Source organism: Pogoniulus pusillus, chromosome 21 (assembly GCF_015220805.1).
Source record: "Pogoniulus pusillus isolate bPogPus1 chromosome 21, bPogPus1.pri, whole genome shotgun sequence".
In the NCBI taxonomy this organism is placed as follows: Eukaryota; Metazoa; Chordata; class Aves; order Piciformes; family Lybiidae; genus Pogoniulus; species Pogoniulus pusillus.
In genome coordinates this window covers 608,580-630,859 of record NC_087284.1, presented here as the reverse complement: position 1 = coordinate 630,859, position 22,280 = coordinate 608,580, and the positions used below count along the sequence as shown (strand labels likewise).

General features: G+C 47.3%; 1 protein-coding gene across 2 annotated transcripts in view; it reads right to left on the bottom strand.

Annotated features, from left to right (window-relative positions):
• Positions 1-22,280, bottom strand: part of GRB10 (growth factor receptor bound protein 10) — a 191,555-nt gene that overhangs the window by 30,878 nt on the left and 138,397 nt on the right. For both annotated transcript variants that reach the window (XM_064160740.1, XM_064160741.1), the window contains exon 6: positions 842-998. In XM_064160740.1, coding sequence (XP_064016810.1) covers positions 842-998 — 157 coding nt within the window. The remainder of the gene's footprint in view (positions 1-841; positions 999-22,280) is intronic.

Sequence of the window (22,280 nt, the reverse complement as noted above, 5' to 3'; positions counted from 1 at the left end):
TCCAAATTTCATGCTTTGTAAAGTGTCATTGGATGCTATGTCGAATGGCAGATAGCGTGTCTGAGAGATAAGCAGTTGCAAGCTCCAGAGCAGAGCCTCACAACTAATCACTGATATAAAATAACAGAAAAAGCCAGACCATGAGATCTCTTCAGGAACTGTAATTAAACCAATTCACAATGTTATTTAATTCCCCACAGTTCTTCCTCCTGCTGCCTTCTTGAAACTGTAACCATGACACCTTAATTTCAATTAGGTGGAAGAGCTGCCGACTGGAGAGTAGATGCCACTGCTGGTCCAGAAATTGCCCGTGGATTTGTGGGTGGTGCCACCATTTTTTCACTGCCTGAAGTCAAGTTTAGCTGCCCCCCTCCCCCACCTCAGCATGTCTAGCTTTCATAAGGACTACTGTAGGTATGCAAAGCTGAGTTTGTTCACCCAGGTCTCCCAGCTGGTGATGAGCTGAGCTGTTTCACAGAACCAGTACTCTAAGGATCAAGCTTAATTTGCTAAGCTGTTTATTTGCAATAGCTTCAAACACAGCAAGGTAGCAACAGAGCACTAGCGTGAAGATTTGGCAGTTCTTTTCCTTTTTTATCATAAGAATTAAAAAACAAAACAAAACAAACAAAAAACATTTGGAAATAAAACAAGGCCTTAAAATGGCTTCAATGCCTAGCACATCAAATTGTAATACATGAAAAACACGTACATGCCTTCGGCTACTTGTGCAAAGAAAAGCAGCGGAAAGAGAAAAGGTTCTGTCTGGAAGCACATTAATAGGAATTACACACACTTTATGTTCCCAGGTAACCATTCCACCCCTTTCACCGTTCCCTACCTAATCCTAGGTGAGGGTGATGCTCCACTAGAGTCCAGCTGTTATCATCCACACAATGACTTTTGTAAACGAGCAGCTGACAGAGGTCCCTGGCTGTCATGTCTGCTAGAATCTCGACCACTTTGCTTGTTCCATCTTCACTAAAGACTTTTACATCCTGCAACATAAAGGGTACACTTACAGATCAACAGCTCCGAACACAGGCAAACCACACAGCCACTGTAGAACAGTATCCTCTTGGTGTGAGGGTTCCGAGCACCTTGGCAGCCAGAACAAATGACATGGATGATTCACTTCGTAACACTTTCTCTTGATGCCCTCTTGCCCTATTTCCCCTCCCCCCTCCCCGACACCTCCCTGCACTAAACAAAGATTCAGCAGGGTTAATACGAACACATAGGCAGAAACAGTAAGAGACCAGGTTCTGTATAAAGCTGTGTAAGGTAAGCAAACGTGAAACAATATCGAGAGAGTACTTCAGCAAGAGCAGGCGAGAAAAATTACATCCACTCAAACACATACACACAATTTTCTTTGTGATCCTGTTGGAGGCCTTCAAACGTTTACTTAGGAGCAGGACAAGGCCCTGAAGATTAAAAATGGCTCTCTTGTTCCCTGCTAACTTTTGACTGATTCGCTAGGGGAAGTCCAACTCGCAGTTTGCCCGTGGATCAATTAGCTAGCACAGTCCACTCATTTCTCTCATACTTCTATTTTGATTCCTAGCTTGAAAGTAGTTTGAAACCAAACGTGCATATGCTGCATATCCTAAATATGAATGCAGATGAGAGAACAAGTCAGCAACCTTCTCCCCACCTCCTGACTTGTACGGATGCCTTCCTCTTTGCATTGTTCTGCTCAAGCGAGAGACACTTGCTGCAAAATTGTTTCTCCGGGCGAACGTGCAGGTCTCGGATTTAAATCGGCTCCGCATTTAAAGCGTTCCACACCTCAGCAAGAAAAGGTGATTCTAACAAAAACCCGGAGGGTAATTTGATATGGAAAATCTTACCTCAACAGCACGTAAAAGGCAGCAGTCAGAAGAACAAGATGGCATTTTAAATAGAGAGTGCCTCTTGAGAGAGTTTGTTCTCTGCCTCCACCGACCCTTTGTAGCCTACAGCTGGGCGGCCCAGGGTGCCGGCGGTGTCTGCGGATGGCGGTACCGTACCTGTCACGTAGCCCCTGCTATGGGGACTGTTTCTGGGGAGGGAAACAACTCTGCCAGAGCTCCACTCAAAGGGTTACACGCAATCTTTGCGGTAGTGAATCAAACCACACTGTGTAGACCAATCCTAGCCCTCCCTCCGACTGATGTAATCATTTCCCACACACTATCAGACTTCCAAATTATTCCCGCCCCCCCCAGCCCCCCTCCCCCCCACCCCTCAAAGAAAGAAAAATTACAAAGGAAATTTGGTTTTATGACCACCCACGGGCGTTTGAGACCCCTCCGGCAGCCCCGAAGTTGCAAGGCGGGGGGGATCCGCGACCCCGGCGGCGGAGGCAGGCGTGCTGCCTGAGCGCCGGCGCCGAGCCTGCCCGCAGCCCGGCCTGGCAGCGGCTGATGTCATCTGCCTGCAACTTAAGCACTTGAACTTCTCCCGCCGCTCCCCGCCGGGCTGGCCCCGGCCCCGGCCCCGCTCCGGCGGGCCCCGGCGGTGCGGGACGCTCTGCCCCGGGCCGGGCGCTGCGAGGCCGGGGACGAGAGGCGGCGGCACCACCGCACACCCAGCGCCCGCCGGCCGCCGCCTCTCTTCCACCCCACCCCCCCGGTACGTACAGATTCAAGCCCAGGGAGGGAGGAGTTAAAATCGTCTTTGGTCCAAGTGACTCAAACCCGCACGTTCGGGAAACAGCTCCATCTGACAGCAGGGATGAGGCAGCTCTCTCAGAAGTAGGCTCCGGAGGGAGGGGGCATCCCGGTTGCTGTAGCTGTGAGGAAGGCATGCATGCTGCACAGCGTTACAGCTGCGCTCCCGCTCCTGCCAACACTTCGGGCATCCTCACACACAGAAACTGGGGGGACGGGTGTTGGGGTGTGTCTCTGGGCTGTTTGTCCCTGCGGACAGGTCCGTTCTCCCTGGCTGCACCTCCTTCGCAGCGCAGCGGCGCGCTGCAACGCGCCACAGCAAACCGCACGCCCGGCATCGGTCTCGGCGCAGCGCTCTCGGGGGAAGAAGAGAGGGACGCGGGTGGGAGGATGGATGGACGCCCGAGGTACTCGTCACAAATAACACCCGTGTGCAATAAGGAAGCGCAGCTCTCCCATTCCTTCCCTGGGCGGGCAAGCCAGTGTTCAACAGGACAGAAAGTTGCGGGTTCATTTGTTTCAGTTTCAGCGGCACATGGGGAGAGACACTCCCTTGAGATTTTTTTTTTCAAACTACTTTTTATTGCAATAGATTGGAAAGTGGTGACAGAACTGAAAAGGTGGCAGTGGGAAGAACTCCTTTCTACTCAACCTGCACACAACTCTGCTTTTCTGTATTGAAAGTAAACCGTTTTGGACGGATTTCCTGCCTCAGGAGCTAACCTGGTGACATCATTCATTCATTCGTCACTGAGGAGGCACAGCCCTGCGCTGTCTGCATCAGACTTCGCATGAGAGAGCCTGTACCCGGCACACGCCAGACAAATTACCACTTCTGCAACACCTGAAGCACAAAACCCCTCTCTTTTGCCTTTCCCTGTGGCTGTGCTAGGAAGGAGGCAGTGACAGAAGGCAGGCTGCACCTGATCCTTGTCACTGCCAAGTCCCAGAAAAGAGGGGAAGCTACTCTGCTGTGGGTGCCTTTCCAGTCCCAGCAGGCAGAAAAGAGCCACGGGACAGCCAGCACACTTTCTCCACACTTGGAAGCAGGGGAGGCTTAATGGAGTACGGCCACTGGGAGAAGGCTGTAGCTGTCTTCCATGCTCATTCATGCTATGCTGCCTCAGTGTGAAGGGGTCGGGGTACTCCCTCCCCCTCCTTGCCCAGGGTTTGGGCCGATGTGTGCAGCAGTGTCTCAGTGCAGGTACAGGATGCACAAGAGCTGCTGTTCAGTGCACAACTCTGCTGTAATGCCACATTTCCTGCTCCCATGAGCCAGGCCCTACAAAGCAGCACCCCACTGTTCCCACATCACACTGCCTTTGGGAGCTACTTTAAAAGTCTGGGAACACTCATTCACAGTACCAGTCAGCACTGAAGAGTTTGATGCTTTTACAGCCCTGGGACCAGAGTGCAGTCCTGGGGTGGACAGTGTGAACACAGAAATTAATGATGCTGTTTGCTATCAAGGACAGCACAAGGCCATGTATCACCACTGACATCATGAATATATCAAAGACTGCATCAGCCTGAGCTGAACCGTGCCCTAGAGAAAACAGGAAAGAGACAGGAGTGAGATGAAACCCCTAGGCCTCTGTGGAGGCAAGAGTGCAACAGTCCCTTGTCCCTACGAGGCTTACGTAAAAGGAAAGGGGATTTTATGCCCCCCCATGCTGCAAAGCGTGACGTATAACCGCAAATACAGAACCAGCCCAATGACGAGGCTTCAGCTCAAACTTTCTGACAGCTTCTGTGATGAAAGAGGCAGGTAACAATATTTCTGTATCACAGAAGAGACTTAAAGTAAAATCTAACCCGCTCACATCTCCTCTATTTTTTCTCCCGACTTTAAGATATTATGAGCTTCCTATTCAAACTTCTTCCACCAGAAACACACTTGCAAACCTGAATCAGAGCTTATAATCTACAAAGGAAAATAAAATAATGACAACACTTGGCCTGAAAGTAAGTTCAGAAAGTTTAGTCTGACATTTTGCCCTGCATCCCTCCGACAAATGTAATGAAATGCAACAGCAGACTGCCTGCAACAGTGATTTACAAAAGGCCCTAATTACATCAGCAGCACAAGGCACCTTCTATTCAAAATTAAGGTTAAGAATGCTAAGCCAACCAGAGCACTATATTGGCTGAACACTCAGTGCTTTAGTGTAAAGGAGTAGATAACAGACTGCTCCATTGCTCCAGGAAGAATCCTTCCTCTGAGCTTTCTTCTGTTTGGGTGGGTTTGATTGTTTGTTTGTTTTTTCTTTCACTTATTTTTTAGTCTACAACAGATTGTGTATCTTGAGTACCCTCATCTCTGTTTCATCTTCCAGTTCCTCAGCCTCACTGCGGTATTTTGTGTGCGCCACGTAACACAAACATTATTAAGAATGAGGACAAAAAGAAATCCTGCAGCCGTGCCACAGTCACATTACTTCTTCTCCACTTCTCCACTTTTCCTTTTTCTGCAGAAGCAAACTTATGACTGTATACAATTGCAAAAAAACCCAACACACTTTTAAATGATGTTATACTGAAACTCTTCAGCGTCAAACAGATCCGAGTTTGCATTCCACACACTGAAATGAATCACCATGTGATTTGTATCAGTGCAAACCAACCGATTTTATCCTGGATTATAAGGCCAAACTCAATATGTAAGGAGAGAGTATCCATAATCAGAATGCCCTCTGACTGAAATCTAACAGGTAAAAGGGCACAGTACACTACTCTTTGAAGACTTTCTCTTTGCCAGTGACAAAGATAAGAGGCATCAGAGAGAGCTACCGCCACTAAAATACACTGAAGACTCACTAGCAGGAGCTGCAAAAAGTGAAAATCAGTCCACCAGGCTTTTACTTTTAGCTCCTGGTTTTACTGATGGAGATTGATCAGACGTGACAACTGTACCGTCAGTGAGGCAAACGTCAGGGAAGTTGAACTGAAATGCGTGTAACTTGTACAAGCAGAAGGAGCGATGTGCAGCAGAGGGTACCTATGTACCAGGGAGGTGCTTCTTGTTTTCAGTGGAATTGTGTTTTAATGAGATCGTTTCTCTGAAAGCTTTCTCTCCTCAAAGCTCATGGGCTCACCAGAACAGTCAGAGTCACTGGAGGCAAGGGGATGCTTTCAGTTAGGTTCAGTCATTCCAAAGCTACCGAAGACTTAAGCTCTGCACACAGGTTACCCTTGAACTGCTACTTGCCTACTTGAAGAGGTAACAAAAAAAGGAAGGGCTTACCTCCTAAAGTAGCAAACCTTTAATAAAGAAAAGCCTCTACGCTTTATACACACCTGACAGGCAGGAAACTTGGTCAACCACATCTACACACTGGAACACCAGCCTGTCTCCCCTTACTTGCCCAGCAGCATTAAGGCAGCATTACAAGCGATGAGAATTTCAAGTGCTACAATGAAATAAATATGCAAGTCAAGCCTATGGCTCTTTTTGTCTCCTGAGGCAGGTAAAAAGCCCTTCAGACAAATAGCAGCAGTTGCAGCAATGCATTGCACATAGAGTTACTTATACACATGGCATCAGACAGCACTTCCTTAAAAAGCAAAAACACTGTTCAGTTATTTGATCATTGTTTTTTTTGCTACATGTAGACATAAAACCCTAGGAAATGCTGAGGTTAAGGTTCTCATAGCAACACTGACTCTCTCTTGTGGCATATATTATATTTAGGTACACATCTGAAAGCCTATGAACAACAATTGTTTTAAGATCAAGATCTTAGTCTTCGACCTCCACATTAAGAACAGCAATCTCAAAAAAAGAAAGAAAAAGGGGGGTGGGAGGGAGGGCTTAAGCTGGTCATGTCAGAAAAATTCTGTTGATTCTGTCCCTTTTGGCTGAGGTACTGAATTTCAAACACATTTCTGAGAGTCAGATGTGGAACTTGGCTTGAAGGGGAAGCACAGCATCATTGCACATTCAGTGGTCATCAAACACTAATATGCAGTCATGACTTCTGTGCGGGTCGAATCAGTGAGAGAGGCTTTGGAAATCACAGTGGCCTGGGCAGAGAAGGGCAGCGCAGGATTACAATGGTGTTCAAGTCAGCCTCAGTATTTGGAGAGTTAATGTTTCTGAACCCATTACATACAAATGTCTGGGTCCATGCGCATCCCAGGTAGCTTTAGAGAGTTAAATTCCCTTTGGAGTTAGAGAAATGGGGAAACTTTCAACCTGAAGCACGTAACAAAGGCATCTGTGTGTCTCTGCTAGCTGCAGAGGGAATCCAGGCTCCTGACTCTGGTATTCAGCTGGATACTGTAAACTATATCAGCTGAATTCAGGCCACAGTGACTAATCAAGCAAATATGTCTGTCTTTACTACTGGCAGAATTACACACTGCAATTGTTGACATTTGAGCTCAAAAAAATAAGCAAGGGGTGTGATGTTGCACTTAAAGCACATTTAAAGGAACATCTATGACAAGCACATCTGGACTACTATTAAAGTCTAAATCCCAAATGTTGTAAAACACAAAGCTTCTCTTCATCACGCTCAAAGCTACACATGAAAATGGCTATTTGTTACAGACACATCAGATGAAATCTATATTCACTACCTGTTTCTGTCTTCTCAAAACTCAATGTACTAATGGCTTCTGTATAGGCTAAAGCCTGTAGAGCAGCTGTATTGAAGCTTCTTCCAACATCTCCCCTGCTTACACACAAAGGTGTGAAATGTGCAATGTACTTTTAAGAAAAGACTGCACAGGCCATGTTGTCAAGACACAACCACTGCTGGCATGAAGCAAACATGCATTCTGTGTGCTCACACACTCGGGGGTCGGAGGTTTGGAAACTAGCAGAATGCCCTTTGAAGTGACAGATGCCTACGTACAGACAACACACCAATTCTGTGACAGTGCCCCCAAATGTTGTTTCGCTCCTTCCCACCTTGAAGTTGTCATGCTCAGAGAATTCATTGGACCTGTTTGACATTTTCAGATCTTCCAACTCAATTCCTCTTTTGCCTCTCATTTTTAGGCAAAAGAAATGAGAAAGAGCAGATGTTGATCCTTTTAAGATTAACTACAGTCCTTCATGAATGGTGCTGAAGCTTGTGGGTATTAGCAGCATGCTGGAAAAAGAGAAAGCTTTGGAAGCAGTCTGGACAGGCTTTTGCCACAGTGCCAGTCCACACCTTTGAGAAGGCAGCCCAGCAACAGCCAGCTCACCTAGTCTCAAACCTGGGAGTCTGGGCTCTTCCTGTGGTCACAGCACTGACAGCTTACATTTTCTACTTCTCCTTCATTGTCTCTGCCTCAGAATTTACCATTAGTTTTGATTAGAAGTCTGTAAATGAGTTCCCTTCTCTCCACACCGCTCCTCCCCATAGCCATTGCTGTTCATACAAAAATCCTGTCTGGTTTCCAGCTCCTTTATGTACAGAAAGATACTCACAGGCACTGTTACACTCCTCCAGTTATGTAATGAAAGACATTAACATTTATCTCCCATACCTTTTATTGTGAAATTCATCCCTAGATAATTTACAATCTTCCTCAGCTGCACTTACAGTCTGAATTTCTACTAAACCTTTCTCTCTGAGCAGAGGTTCTGGTAAACATGGTTCAAGTCACCACCAGCCCTAGAAAGAGTACTGCAAAGGAAAACCATAATCATTTCTTGATTAAAATCCTTATGTAACCAGGCTAGTTACTGAGTTGTTTTTCCATTATAAATTACTCTGTAGAAAAGGAGCTGCACAGACTTTCAACCACAGGAACCACATTAATTTGAAGCTTGGCAGGCTGTGCAACAAGGCTCCAGGGAGCAGCTTCCCATAGGATTTAGAGAAATGGTGTAGATCCCAAAGCTTTGGATGGCTGCTTCTTTCCCAGGACACTGTGACAACTGCAGCTGAGGCACTTGCCACCCGAGTGCCTAGGCCACCCTATGATCTGGTTGGGTTCAGCAACATACAACTGGCTTCTCATTGGTCTACTGTTGGCCAACTACAACTTCTTCACAAGCAGTCCACAAAATTCCCCTTCACCACAAGCTCTTCTGAGGTGAAAGGCACAGAGAGGTTACAGAGCAGAAAGCAGGAGTACCATTAAGGACTGGGGACATAGCCAGACTCAGCTCCAGTCCTGCACTTGCACACTCTGGCCCAGCTGAGTATTATTAGAAGAGCGATCAGAGACCACCTTGGAAGATGTCTTTGAAAACTGAGGATTAGCATTTGACTTTAGGTGCATTTTTAATGCATGGAAAACCATTCTGGGCAGTCACTATCTCTTCTCTGAGACAACAGGACCTTGGGATTTTGCCCGTGGCTGATACGGTAACAGAAGCAAACCAAAAGGACAGCAGGCCAAGGATCAGGGGCAACGCCAGATAAGCCATGTGTGGAATGTCCAGACAAGACAAAACAACACATTGTTCTAGGCAGCAGCAGTTATGCAATTTGCCTTGAACGACTGCAGTCCAATTTACCTCGACTGGTAGCACAGGAATCTAAAGAAAGTGTAGGATGCAAAGCGATGAGATACAGAAGAAGACAAAGATACATTCTCCTCCTGCCCCCGTTTCTTAGCTGAAGTCACAGCTCCATGATACACGCAGGAGCACACGGCTGTGTTACCAAATCTCTAAAGAGTCTCTTTATTCTCTTCCACATCCCCATGAACCAACACAGACACCCCAGACCAGGCAGTTACAACAAAACTGCTGGGAGAAAGGGGGAAGGTGGAAACCCAAACTAAAAAATGAAACTTGACAAAAATTCCATGAACTTAGTGTGTGTAGCTTGTGGAGAGAAGAAACAAAGGCTACAACCAACCAGTGGGTTGGAAGGGACCACAAGGATCAGCCAGTTCCAACCCCCCTGCCATGCCCAGGGACACCCTACCCTAGAGCAGGCTGCACACAGCTTCAGCCAGCCTGGCCTCAAACACCTCCAGCCATGGGGCCTCAACCACCTCCTTGGGCAACCCATTCCAGCCTCTCACCACTCTCCTGCTCAACAACTTCCTCCTCATGTCCACTCTGACCTTCCCCACCTCCAGCTTTGCTCCATTCCCCCCAGTCCTGTCACTCCCTGAGAGCCTAAAAAGTCCTTCCCCAGCTTTTCTGCAGGCCCCCTTCAGATCCTGGAAGGCCACAAGAAGGTCACCTGGGAGCCTCCTCTTCTCCAGACTGCACAGCCCCAACTCTTTCAGTCTGTGCTCACAGCAGAGCTGCTGCAGCCTCTGAGCATCCTCCTGGCCCTGCTCTGGACACACTCCAGCATCTCCACATCCCACTTGTAATAGGGGCTCCAGAACTGGATGCAGTATTCCAGGTGGGATCCCAGCAGAGCACAGTTGAGGGGGAGAATCCCCTCCCTGGCCCGGCTGGCCACACTTCTCCTGATGCAGCCCAGGCTCTGGTTGCTCTCCAGGCTGCAAGTGCACACTGCTGGCTCATGTTGAGCTTCTTGTCCACCAGCACGCCCAAGTCCTTCTCCTCAGGGCTGCTCTCCAGCCACTCACTGCCCAGCCTGCATTTGTGCTTGGCATTGCTTCCACCCAGATGCAGGACACTGCACTTGGTCTTATTGAACCTCCTGAGGTTGGCTTGTGCCCACCTCTGCAGCCTGTCTAGGTCCAAACTCAGGGCAGTGAAAAAGGTAACAGAAGCTAATAAAAAAGAAAGGCACCCCAAAACATGAGAGGGACTCCTAACAAGGACAGGCTATAACCTAGAGACACTCAAGGAATGATGAACATTTAACAATGGGAACCTGAAGTATAAATACACCATGAAACTCACAGCTTCAGAGTCTCCATGTGCTGAAAATCCCAAAAGCTCAAGCATACCTTGGAAATACAAATTTCCCACACTCTGATAGAGTAAGGCACAACCCACAATAGATTTTCCCAACAGGACCATGTTCATGCTGCTCTGAAAATAAAAGAGGAGTGATTTATAATGAGTAAGTGACAAGCTTAACTAGAGCAGCATGGCAAAGCATCCCTAATGCCCAGCTATCAGCTGCCTCCTCACCCTGCAGTATTGCTTAACTTCTCATCTCCCGAGCTACCAGGTCTGGAAGCTGGCGATGTCAAGCAGCAAGTATTGGCTAATTGTTGCTGCCTGCAATGTTCAGGATGTTTTATGGGTCAGTTTGTCATGCATACACAATAAATGCTTTTAACACAGCTGCTTACATTGGGAGAGTATTTCTGTGCAACTGTGTAAGGATAGATTGTGTAGCCAGCATTAACCCCCTGTAGATCTTAGCTCAGGAAAAGCTGTGTTGGTGGGAGAGGAGGGCTTACATTATCTTCCCAAAGTGCACACAGTTCTTATTTCTAGCAATTGCTGTAGTGGGAAACTGCTACATAGAATTGCTCCACTGGTTTTGGTACATATAGACAGAAGAAAACAATGGACACAACAACTCCAAGCAGCACTACAGGCTGGGGATAAGTGGCTGAAGAGCAGCTAGGCAGAGAGGGGTAGCTGAACATCAGCCTGCAGTGTGCCCAGGTGGGCAGAAGACCAACTGCATCCTGGCTTGGATCAAGAACAGTGTGGGCAGCAGGACAAGGGAGGTTCTTGTGCCCCTGTGCTCAGCACTGCTCAGACCACACCTTGAGTGCTGTGTCCAGTTCTGGGCTCCTCAACTCAAGAGAGATGTTGAGGTGCTGGAAGGTGTCCAGAGAAGGGCAGCAAGGCTGGTGAGGGGCCTGGAGCACAGCCCTGTGAGGAGAGGCTGAGGGAGCTGGGGGTGTGCAGCCCGCAGAAGAGGAGGCTCAGGGCAGACCTCTTTGCTGCCTACAACTACCTGAAGGGGGTTTGTAGCCAGGTGGGGTTGGTCTCTTCTGCCAGGCAAGCGGCAACAGAACAAGGGGACACAGTCTCCAGTTGTGGCAGGGGAGGTCTAGGCTGGATGTTAGGAGGGAGTTGTTGTCAGAGAGAGTGATTGGCATTGGAATGGGCTGCCCAGGGAGGTGGTGGAGAGGCTGTAGGGGGTTATGCCATTGGGATCAAGATAGATACTCTCTTCTGAAAGCATCTAGCCCCATGCAAATCTCACTCCCAACATTCTTAGAATTCCCCATTTTCAGTGGAAAAATCAAGTAAGATATTGTAGAAAGCCCAAAGACAACCATACAATAGATTTATTAGCACTGTGCCCCAAAACATTCAACAGAGATCCAAGTGACCAAGAAAATGTTCACATCTCTCATTGCTCTGCTTTGCTGCTGCACCCATCAACCCCTGCATGCTACGGCAGGATCAACACAGGAGTTTTAACTCCATGGCAAATGCCTCTGACTTCCCTACTGAGTTTCCTCTCCAAGGCTTGATCCAGACTGTTTTGCATATCTCTTGATCCTAGTAGGAGCACCATAAACAAAAAAACAAACACAAGAAAACCCACACAACCCAACCCTTTGCTTAGCTTACAGGGACAAATTGCCTGCTGCCATGGTTACCACTCTAACTTCTCTTGTGGAACTAGGAATAAAAAAACCCACAACACACCAACTTCCCTAAGAACAGACAGCTATAATGTTAGCTCTCCCTCCCCTTTCTCCTCACTGTTAGCCACTAAATCAGCTACATCTGGCATATTTAATTTGTGCTAAATGAAATATCACTAATTGAAAGGACGTGGAACAAGCAATACATGACATTACAGAAACAAGAGAGCTTAGTATCTCAAGACAGTCGATTAGAAACTGATCCAACTAGCTTTTACCAGAAGCAACTAAAGGTTCCTCTCTACAATCTCACCCAAAACAATAGCCTCTTAGAAGCTTCCCCCTACCATCTGAGTGTACCAAGGTTTCCAAGCACTGGATCAGCAGTGGCTCAAATGTGTAGTAGTCAGCTCATTATAGATGGTGCTACTGGCTGGAAGTCTGCAGCCTCCATTCCAGCTTTAAAAAGATAAGGTTACCCTGTAAAGCTACAATGAATACAACATTAGCAGGCACGTATGCAACTTGCTAAGGGGGACTATTCTGCCCCTGTGCTCAGCACTGGTCAGGCCACACCTTGACTACTGTATCTAGTTCTGGGCTCCTCAGCTCAAGAGAGATGTTGAGGTTGGACTGGATGAGCTTGGAGGTCTCTTCCAACCTGGCTCATTCTATGACTTGTGGCCACGTTGCTGTCTCTGAACAGCCTCCCTACTCTCTCCCATTCTCCACACTGTTTCGAGCAGCCTCATTTGAAGTAGAACAGATTGCTCCATCCTTCCCTTGCAACTCCTCTCCTGAGCCTAGGCCTGGTTACTAACATGTCAGCTCTCTGAATCTACTCTCACAGGTCACCCCAGAGACATGAGCGCTGCTTTCAGCTGCCGACCTGCTCAAAAGCAGCTCTTCTTACCTCGATACCAATACACCCCCACATTTGTGGGTACGCTGCTGCCAGTACTCCACTGATACTCATCAAAGAGATTTCAGTGCAAAGCTTTGCTGAATCATATAATCCTCATCTCACAGCCCTTAAATGTTTTCCATCATCTCTTCTGCCCGCCAGTAATCTTTTGTCCTAAAACGGTACCAACCCTTATGATTAGCTGAACAAGCATTTGAGTGATTTCATTTTTAGTGCCTCTAAGGCTGAGGATTTCCCATGTGAACAGATCATCTTCTAAGTGTTCTGCTTCAGCATTTATAAATCAGGACAACTGGCTCCTCTCTAGTTCTGCTGATGCAGGTTGCTGATATACGAAGTAGAAGAGTTATTTAGGTATGTTTTGACAGTCACTACTTAAGTTTAATACTATTTATGGGCAAAAAAGATTCAAACATTCAACAGATAAATGCTCCCATAAAGTAAATGTTAAATGATTTCTTACAAGATGTTTAAGTGGATCGCATTGATAATACTGGCACGCACCGGGCAAGCAAAACCATTAACTGTCTTAGAAACACAGCAGTTATGAGTGACCTTACACTGAGCTTTATCCTCACGACTGCAAATTGCACACAGAGATAATGCATTTCAAAATCATCCTGTCTTCAACCTTTTGTTTTAAACATTATTATGAAATGTTAAGAGCAATCACAGAGTCACAGAAGGGCTCAGACTTTGGAGGTCACCTGGTCCACTCCCCGTTGCTCAAGCAGAATCACCTAGATGGAGCCTGTTGCTCAGGACACCTTAGGAATATCTCCAAGGACAGAGATTTCACAACCTCTTTGGGCAATCTGTGCTAGTGCTCAGTTTCACTCACAGTTAAGAGCTGCCTGATGTTCAGAAGGAAGCAAGTTTGCTGCTGACACCAAACCGGGAGGCTTGGCTGACACAGCTTAAGAAGGCTGTGCTGCCATGCAGTGAGACCTGGACAGACAGAGCTGGGCACAGAGGAACCAAATGAGGTTCAAGGACAAGTGCAGAGTCCTGCACCTGGGGAGGAATAACAAACTGCACCAGAACAGGCTGGGAGGTGACTGCTGGAGAGCAGCCCTGGGGAGAGGGACCTGGGAGTACTGGTGGAGAACATCCATGGCACAGCAATGTGCCCTGGTGGCCACGAGGGCTAATGGGGTCCTGGGGGGCATTAAGAAGAGTGTGTCCAGCAGATCCAGGGAGGTTCTCCCCTCCCCTACTCTGCCCTGATGAGACTTAACTTTGAGTATTACCTTCAGTTTTGGGCTCCCCAGTTGAAGAGGGACAGGGATCTGCTGGAGAGAGTCCACGAGAGGGCTACCAGGATGATGAGGGGACTGGAGCACTGCCTGATGAGGAGAGGCTGAGGGACCTGGGGCTGTTTAGTTTGGAGAAGAGAAGACTGAGAGGAAATTTAATAAATGTCTGTAAATATCTGAGGCCTGGGGGTCAGGAGCAGGGGGGACAGGCTCTGCTCACTGCTCCCTGGGATAGGACAAGCAGCAATGGATGGAAGCTGCAGCACAGGAGGTTCCAGCTCAACACAAGGGGGAACTTCTTGACTGGAAGGGTCCCAGAGCACTGGCACAGGCTGCCCAGGGAGGTTGTGGAGTCTCCTTCTCTGGAGACTTTCAAGGCCTGTCTGGATGTGTTTCTGTGTGCCCTGAGCTAGATTGTATGGTCCTGCTCTGGCAGGGAGGTTGGACTGGATGATCTCCTTGGGTCCTTTCCAAGCCCTGACACCCTGTGAGCCTCCTGTGCTTCAGTTTGCACCCATTGTCTCTTGTCCTGTCATTGGGCATCACTGAAAGGAGCCTGGCTCTGGCCATTTTGCACTGTCCTGTCAGGTACATTTTATACATTAATAAGCTTCCCCCACGTTGTCCCATCTGCAGGATGAAGTCTAAGCTCTTTCAGCTTTACCTTAAAGGAGAAATATTCTACTTCTTAAATTATCTCCGTAGCCTTTGTTGGACATTTTTGCAGTACCTCCATGCCTTTCTTGTACTGGGGAGCCCACAACTGGACCAAATATTCCCAATGTGGCCTCACTAGTACTCAACAAAGAGAAAGGATCCATGCTTTGCTAATGGCAGTCTGGGATATCTTAGCCTTCTTTGCATCAAAGGGCATATTGCTGCCTCGTGTTCAGTTTGGCGTCCACCAGGACTTCCACATTGTTTACTTCCAAGTAACTTCCCGCCTGGGTGGCTCCCAGCATGTGTTAGTGCCTCAGGTTGTCCCTCCTCAGATGCAGGACTTTGCACTTGTCCTTGCTGAAGGCCCACTTCTCTAGACTGTAAACTCTTATACAAATGGTGCAGTGACATAAATGCCACAATATTAACTATAAACATCTAAAAAAATCTAGTCAAGTTTGATCATAGTTTAGGGACCTTAAATGTTTTGGGCTTTTTTTCTCAGAGGATCTTTCAACAGCATTTTCCAAAGCCATGACGCAGTGGTTCCAAGTTCCCTTTATGTGTTTCAGAAGCACTTAAAGACCACTTGTCAAAGGCTGTGTAAGTTTGAGGTTTCGTGCTGAAACCAACGCCACAGCAAAGAAAAAAGCTTCCTGATAGAGAACTAGGTACACTAGAGATTTGAAGCCAAAGCTTGCAAGAAGAACATGCTACTTCTTCCTTCAGCATCTGCTTCAGATTAGTTCACAGGGAAGCCATCACTGCTCCAAAACTGCCAAGGCACAGTCAGCTTCCAATTAAGTTATCTTATCTTTGAAGCTGATTGAAGCAAAGCTTTCTCCTCCCTATGGGCATCCCTCTAAAAGTAGGTAATTTGAGATAATTTCTAAATGTGTTCATTCTATGCTGTCCACCCAGTTAAACAGCTTGTGCAAATGCAATCAACAAGCTTTCTCTTTAATTGGGAAGTTTATGCAGCAGTTTGCATGAGGCTCCCATTAAACATTTAAAGTAATTAGCTGTATTAAAGAGACATCTACACTCAAATAGCTCACATGTCTGGTTCTGTGGTTTAGAGTAGGCAAACAAGTATGAAGAAGATCCCCAGAGGAAAAAACAAAAGATGGGCAAACTTTTTCTGTAAGATAACAGACACTTCCTGGAAGCCAGCTCTGCGTGGTACTACATGGGTGATCTTCTAACAGACACTTCCTAGAAGCCAGCTCTACATGCTGTGAAATGGGTGGTCTTTTAACAGAGGCTTTATTACTGCAGCTGATGATGGAGAAATCAACCATTTCCAAGATTCAGAAAGGCACTGACAACGACAGCTGGCTCTGTATTTGTAGTTATTATAGACCACAGAATTGTTTTGGTTGGAAAAGACCTCTGCAATCATCAAGTCCAACTGCAGATCTAACCCCACCATGACCATTAAACCACGTCCCAAAGTGCCAAGTCTACATATTTTTTTAACACCTCCCTGGCAACCTATTCCAATGCCTGACCACTCCTTTGATAAAGAAACTTTTCTCAATATCCTATCTAAACCTCCCCTGGTGCAATTTGAAGCCATTTGATGCTAAGGAGAAGAGACTGACACCCACCTCACTACCATCTCCTTTCAGGTGGCTGCAGAGAGCACTGATGGTCCTTCACCAGCATCACTGCCCTTCTCTAGACATGCTCCAGCAACAAAACTTCCTTCTTGTATGAGGAGCAGTCTCTACGTTCCAATGTGCTCCCTTCTTGCTCTTCCTACTCTCCCTAATTCACTGGCAATACATTGAAGAAACCCACCAGCCAGCCACACCAGCAATGTTATTTCCATTCTAACACAAAGGACTTTTTTAAAAAACATATATAAAGGGGTTTGATGGTTCTCTATTTACATCACAGATTTTCTTGAAGAATTATGCTGAGAAAAATCTAGGTCATCAAAACCTTCTCAAACTGATCCATGGAAATGCTGAGAGAGAGTAAAGGCAAACTTATGTTGCCTTCTCACAAGCATTGTTTGTTTGTTTGCTCCTAGACTGACTGGCAGACAGCAGATCAATCTTTTTCTTCACAGAATGTCAGGGGCTGGAAGGGACCTCCACAGCTCATCCAGTCCAACCCCCCTGCCAGAGCAGCATCTCCTATACCAGATCACACAGGAACACATCCAGGTGGGTTTTGAATAACCCCCCTGGGCAGCCTGTGCCAGGGCTCTGTCACCCTCACAGGGAAAAAAATCCTCCTCATGTTTAAATGAAACTTCCTATGCCTCAGCTTCCACCCATTGCCCCTTGTGCTGGCACTGGGCATCACTCAGCAGAGCCTGGCTCCAGCCTCCTTTACATCTCATAACCATTGCTGAGGTCACCTCTCAGTCTCCTCCTCTCCCAGCAGCACAGCCCCAGCTGCCTCAGGCTCTCCTTGTAACAGAGCTGTTCCATTCCCTTCAGCATCTTTGTGGCTCTCTGTGCTGGACTCTCTCAAGCAGTTCTCTGTACCTCTTGAACTGGAGGGCCCAAAACTGGACACAGTGCTCTGGATGTGGCTTCACCATGGCAGAGTAGAGAACCTCTCTCAACCTACTAACCATAGCCTTTCTAACATGCTCCAGAATGGCCTTGCCTCCAGGTGGGTTTTGAGTATCTCCAGAGAGAGGACTCCACAACCCCCCTGGGCAGCCTGTGCCAGGGTTCTTATTCTGAAGTTTGCATTTCCATAAGTAAGTTAACTCTACTCCCATCCAAAGAGTTGTGCACTTGGCAAACATGCACCTATGAAAGAACAACTCTGAGGAGACAGGGCGTGAAGGGCAGAAGCACAACTTAGATCACTGTACAACAGAACACAGGTTAACAGCTTAGAATGCTGGACAAAAACAATTTAATAAATCCCTTCTAGAGAAAACTCTGTGAACAAAGATGTCTAAATGCAAACAGTGGTGGGGGTTTTTGTTCCTTGGTTTGCTTTTTTAGCCCCTTTAGCTGCTTAGCTTGGTTTTGGTATCAACCTGAACATGAAGATCTGCTTCCTTTAGACAGTATGCTTAGTGCAGGCTTCCACTTGTTCATCTTGGAACAAAGCTAGAAGTGGGTAGGTTCAGACTGGATGTCAGGAAGAACTTCTTCAACGTGAGGGTGGTGAGAGTCTGGAAGGGGTTGCCCAGGGAGGTGGTGGAAGTCTCATCCCTGGAGGTGTTTAAGGCCAGGCTGGATGAGGCTCTGGCCAGCCTGATCTAGTGCGAGGTGTCTCTGCCGATGGTAGGGAGGCTGGAACTGGATGATGCTTCTGGTCCCTCCCAACCCTGACTGACTCTATGAGTCTATGATCTACTAATGTATATGCAAACTTCATTCTACAGATTTCAAATTACAACATCTACCTCCTCCATTCGATCATCTTGTAGAATTTCTTTGGTCAAAGACATAGTTGTATGAGTCAAAACTAGCTTATTTTGAAGTGAAAAGTGTCCATTAAAAACAAATTGCATTAATAACTAGCAATAACAATTACTATCACCTTCCAGTAATTACTACTACACTTTAACTCTGCATCAAACACGAACCTGCTGACTTCAGCAAATGCTGCTCTCTATCCCTCTTCAGTAATTCAAATAGAGACAATTCTACACACACGAAAATCTTTCTTGCCTTTTCCAGCTTCACAAGGTTGTGTCTTTGGGTGGTGGTTTAGCATAACCACTATAAAGTTTCTGTCTGGAAAAAAATCTACCTTGCCTTTTGCGCAACGTAGGTAAGTGTCCCAACAATTGCTGCTTCCACAACACCGAATCACAGAATGCCAGGGGCTGGAAGGGACCTCCAAAGCTCATCCAGTCCAGCAGCCCTGCCAGAGCAGGATCTACTAGAGCAGATCACACAGGAATGCATCTAGGTGGCTCTTGAATATCTCCAGAGAGGGAAATGCCACAACCCCCCATGGCAGCCTGTGCCAGGGCTCTGTCACCCTCACAGGGGAAAATTCCTCCTCATGTTTACATGAAACTTCCTATGCCTCAGCTTCCACCCATTGCCCCTTGTGCTGGCACTGGGCATCACCCAGCAGAGCCTGGCTCCAGCCTCCTGGCACTCACCTTTATATATTAATTAAACAATGATGAGGTCACCTCTGACAAAGGAGTGTTGATCTCCTCAAGTATTGTGTTCTGTTTGGAGCGCCTCATTACAAGCGAGATGTGGAGGTGCTGCAGTGGGTCCAGAGGAGGGCAAGGAAGCTGGTGAAGGGCCTGGAGAATAAATCTTACGAGGAGTGACTGAGGGAGCTGGGGATAGTCAGTGTGAAACAGAGGAAGCTGAGGGCAGACCCCATTGATGTCTACAGCTACCTGAAGGGCATTGTGGAGAGGCTGCTGCTGGGCTCTGCTCACAGGAAATTAGTGACAGAACAAAGAGGGATGAACTTTGTAGAGTAGGATCAATGTCTGGCCTTGACAATCCCAAGGTTTGTTTCCAATCTAAATGACTCTATGAAGAGAAGCTGATGAGGAAGCCCAGCTTGAACTTAATCTTAGGGAGAAAATTAGAAGGGCCAAAGCCCAGCTTGAACTTAATCTTAGGGAGAAAATTAGAAGGGCCAAAGCCCAGCTTGAACTTAATCTTAGGGAGAAAATTAGAAGGGCCAAAGCCCAGCTTGAACTTAATCTTAGGGAGAAAATTAGAAGGGCCAAAGTCCAGCTTGAACTTAATCTTAGGGAGAAAATTAGAAGGGCCAAAGTCCAGCTTGAACTTAATCTGGCTGCCACTGTGAAAGATAATAAAAAGCTGTTTCTACAAGTACATCAACAGTGAAAGGAGAGCTATGGAGAATCTCTGTCCTTTGATGGACAATGATGAAGGCTGAGGTAATTGGTGCCTTCTGCTCTTGCTACCAAAGACAAAGCAGTTCTCTGGGCACACAGCCCCCTCAGCTAGAAGACAGGGAAGGGTGAAAAACAGTCTGAATGTTGGGGCCCAAATTGTGGTGGTGAATGGAGTTAGATCCAGTTGGTGGGCAGTTACAAGTGGTGTTCCCAGGGCTCAGTACTGGGGCCAGTTCTCTTTAACATCTTTGTCAATGATTTGGATGAGGGGGTCAGGCATGCCCTCACTAAGTTTGCAGATAACACCAAGCTGGGAGGGCGTATCAGTCTGCTGGTGGGCAGGAAGGCTCAAGAGACAGACTGGATAGATGGGCTGAGGCCAGCTGTGTGAGATTCAACAAGGGCAAATGTCGAGTGCTGCACTTACACCACAGCACTGCAGCCTTGGGGAAGAGTGGCTGGAAAGCTGCATGGTGGAGAAGGACCTGGGAGTACTGACTGACAGCCAGCTGAACAGGGGCCAGCAGCACGCTCAGGTGGCCAAGAAGGCCAGGGTCATCCTGGCTTGTATCAGGAATAGTGTGCCCAAGAGGACTAGGGAGATGATTATCCCCCTCTACTTGGCACTGTGAGTACTGTGTTGGGTTTTGGGCCCCTCAATACAAGAAAGACATTGGGTTGCTGGAATGTGTCCAAAGAAGAACAATACAGCTGGTGAAGGGCCCTGAACACAGATCTTATGAGAAATGACTGATTGACCTGGGGTTGTTTAGCCTGGAGAAGAGGAAGCTGGGGGGGAAACTCATCATCCTCTACAACTACCTAAGGGGAGGCTGGAGTGAGGTGCGAGGGTGGTCTCTTCTCACATGCAACAAGTGACAGGACAAAAGGCAGCACCCTCAAGCTGTGCCAGCAGAGTTTCACAGTGGATACTGAGGGGGAAAAAAAATCACAGAAAGAGTTCTCAAGCACCGGAACAGGCTGCACAGGCAAGAGAAGTCACCAGCCATGGAGGTATTTAAAAGACACACGATGTGGTGCCAAGGGACATAGCTTAGTGGCAGTGGCAGCACCGAGAGCTCTAGGTGAGCGGCTGGACCTGCTGATCTCAAAAAGGTCTCTCTTCCAACCTGAACAATTCTATGCACCTATGGTCTAAAATAATATCATCACACAACTTGAGAGGAAGATAAAAAGCTTCTACTTCCCTATATTTGCACATCTCAGAATAAGAGTAATGAAGCAGTCCACCAAGAGAAGCAACTAATTCCTCTGCACACCATCAGCCCTCATACTCAGATACCTCCTGAACTTCATTAGTATCTGCTCTTCCTTAACAGCTGCCATTTGAATATAGAGTGACCAGCACTTCCAAGTCTCTGGCTCAGGGGAAGAACAACCCCTTTGCACACACATCACCCTGATTGCTAGACAAGAATCAGCTAACAGCACAGCTTTTGCAGCCGTGCGTTAGGGAAGCTCAGGGAAAGAGGCAAAGAGAAGAAGCCGATGTGAGCACGTTTACAGTGCTGAGTAGTTTCCTTTGTCCTCAGAACAGCCAGATTTTTTATTTAAGGAATAAAAATAACATACAGAAAGCTGTCTATGAAGCCCATTCAGCTTTTCCATTTCAAAGGTTATATATCAACATAGTCTATTGTCTGAGGCCCACCTGGACATCCATTTGGTGAACGAAGTGGTAGGGACAGCAGCAGTCACACAACCCATTTCCCTGCCCACTGAGAGACTCCATCACACCCTGCCTCACTTCCTGCTGAATTTCCAGCACAATTTAAATCCTAGAGGTTTCTCCCAGACAAGAAGTGACTTCTGGAGATGGCCCAAGTGCTACTGCATGCTTGTAGGAGAGGTCAAGCAGTCACAAAACCTTACAGACACAGCAACCAGTGCAGGCCTTGGGCAGAACGTTAGGGAACAGGCAATCTAGAACACTACAGAAACAAGTAGCTAACCAAACATTACACCTGCAAAGAGGGTCTCGGTTTCAGTTATACTGCTTGCCCACCAGGGGACTCAAAGAGGCTCCTGTCTGCTGCTAAGGCAGAAGGCACAACAGAATCCAGTTACAGAATTTCTTACAGAGAGGCTTTCAATGTTTGCTCACAAAATAGCATCAGACAGCACCCAAACACTTGAAGGGAGATCTGTCGGTGTCTTGAAAGTCGTTGCAGGCAAAGCTGAGCATAATGCGGCAGGGCAGAGCAGGCAAAGCAAAGGCAAAAGCAGGCATGTGGCAAAAGCCTGTTTATTGTTTGCCTGAATGTACTGGCCCCTTTGGCCACAGAGATTCGAGATTCACCCATCAGAATGGCACTTTGCCAAACCTGACCACATTAGGTGAAGTCAGAAGCCTGCTTTCCCTTACTTGGGAGGAACAAGTCTGGGCAAGTCTTGGACCCCCAAAGTGGGCATCTCTGAGCCTTTTGTAGTCTTCCTGCACTGTGTTCCTCCCGCCAAGAGTGAAGAATCATGCCTGGACAAGCCAGGACATGTATCTTCCACAGCAG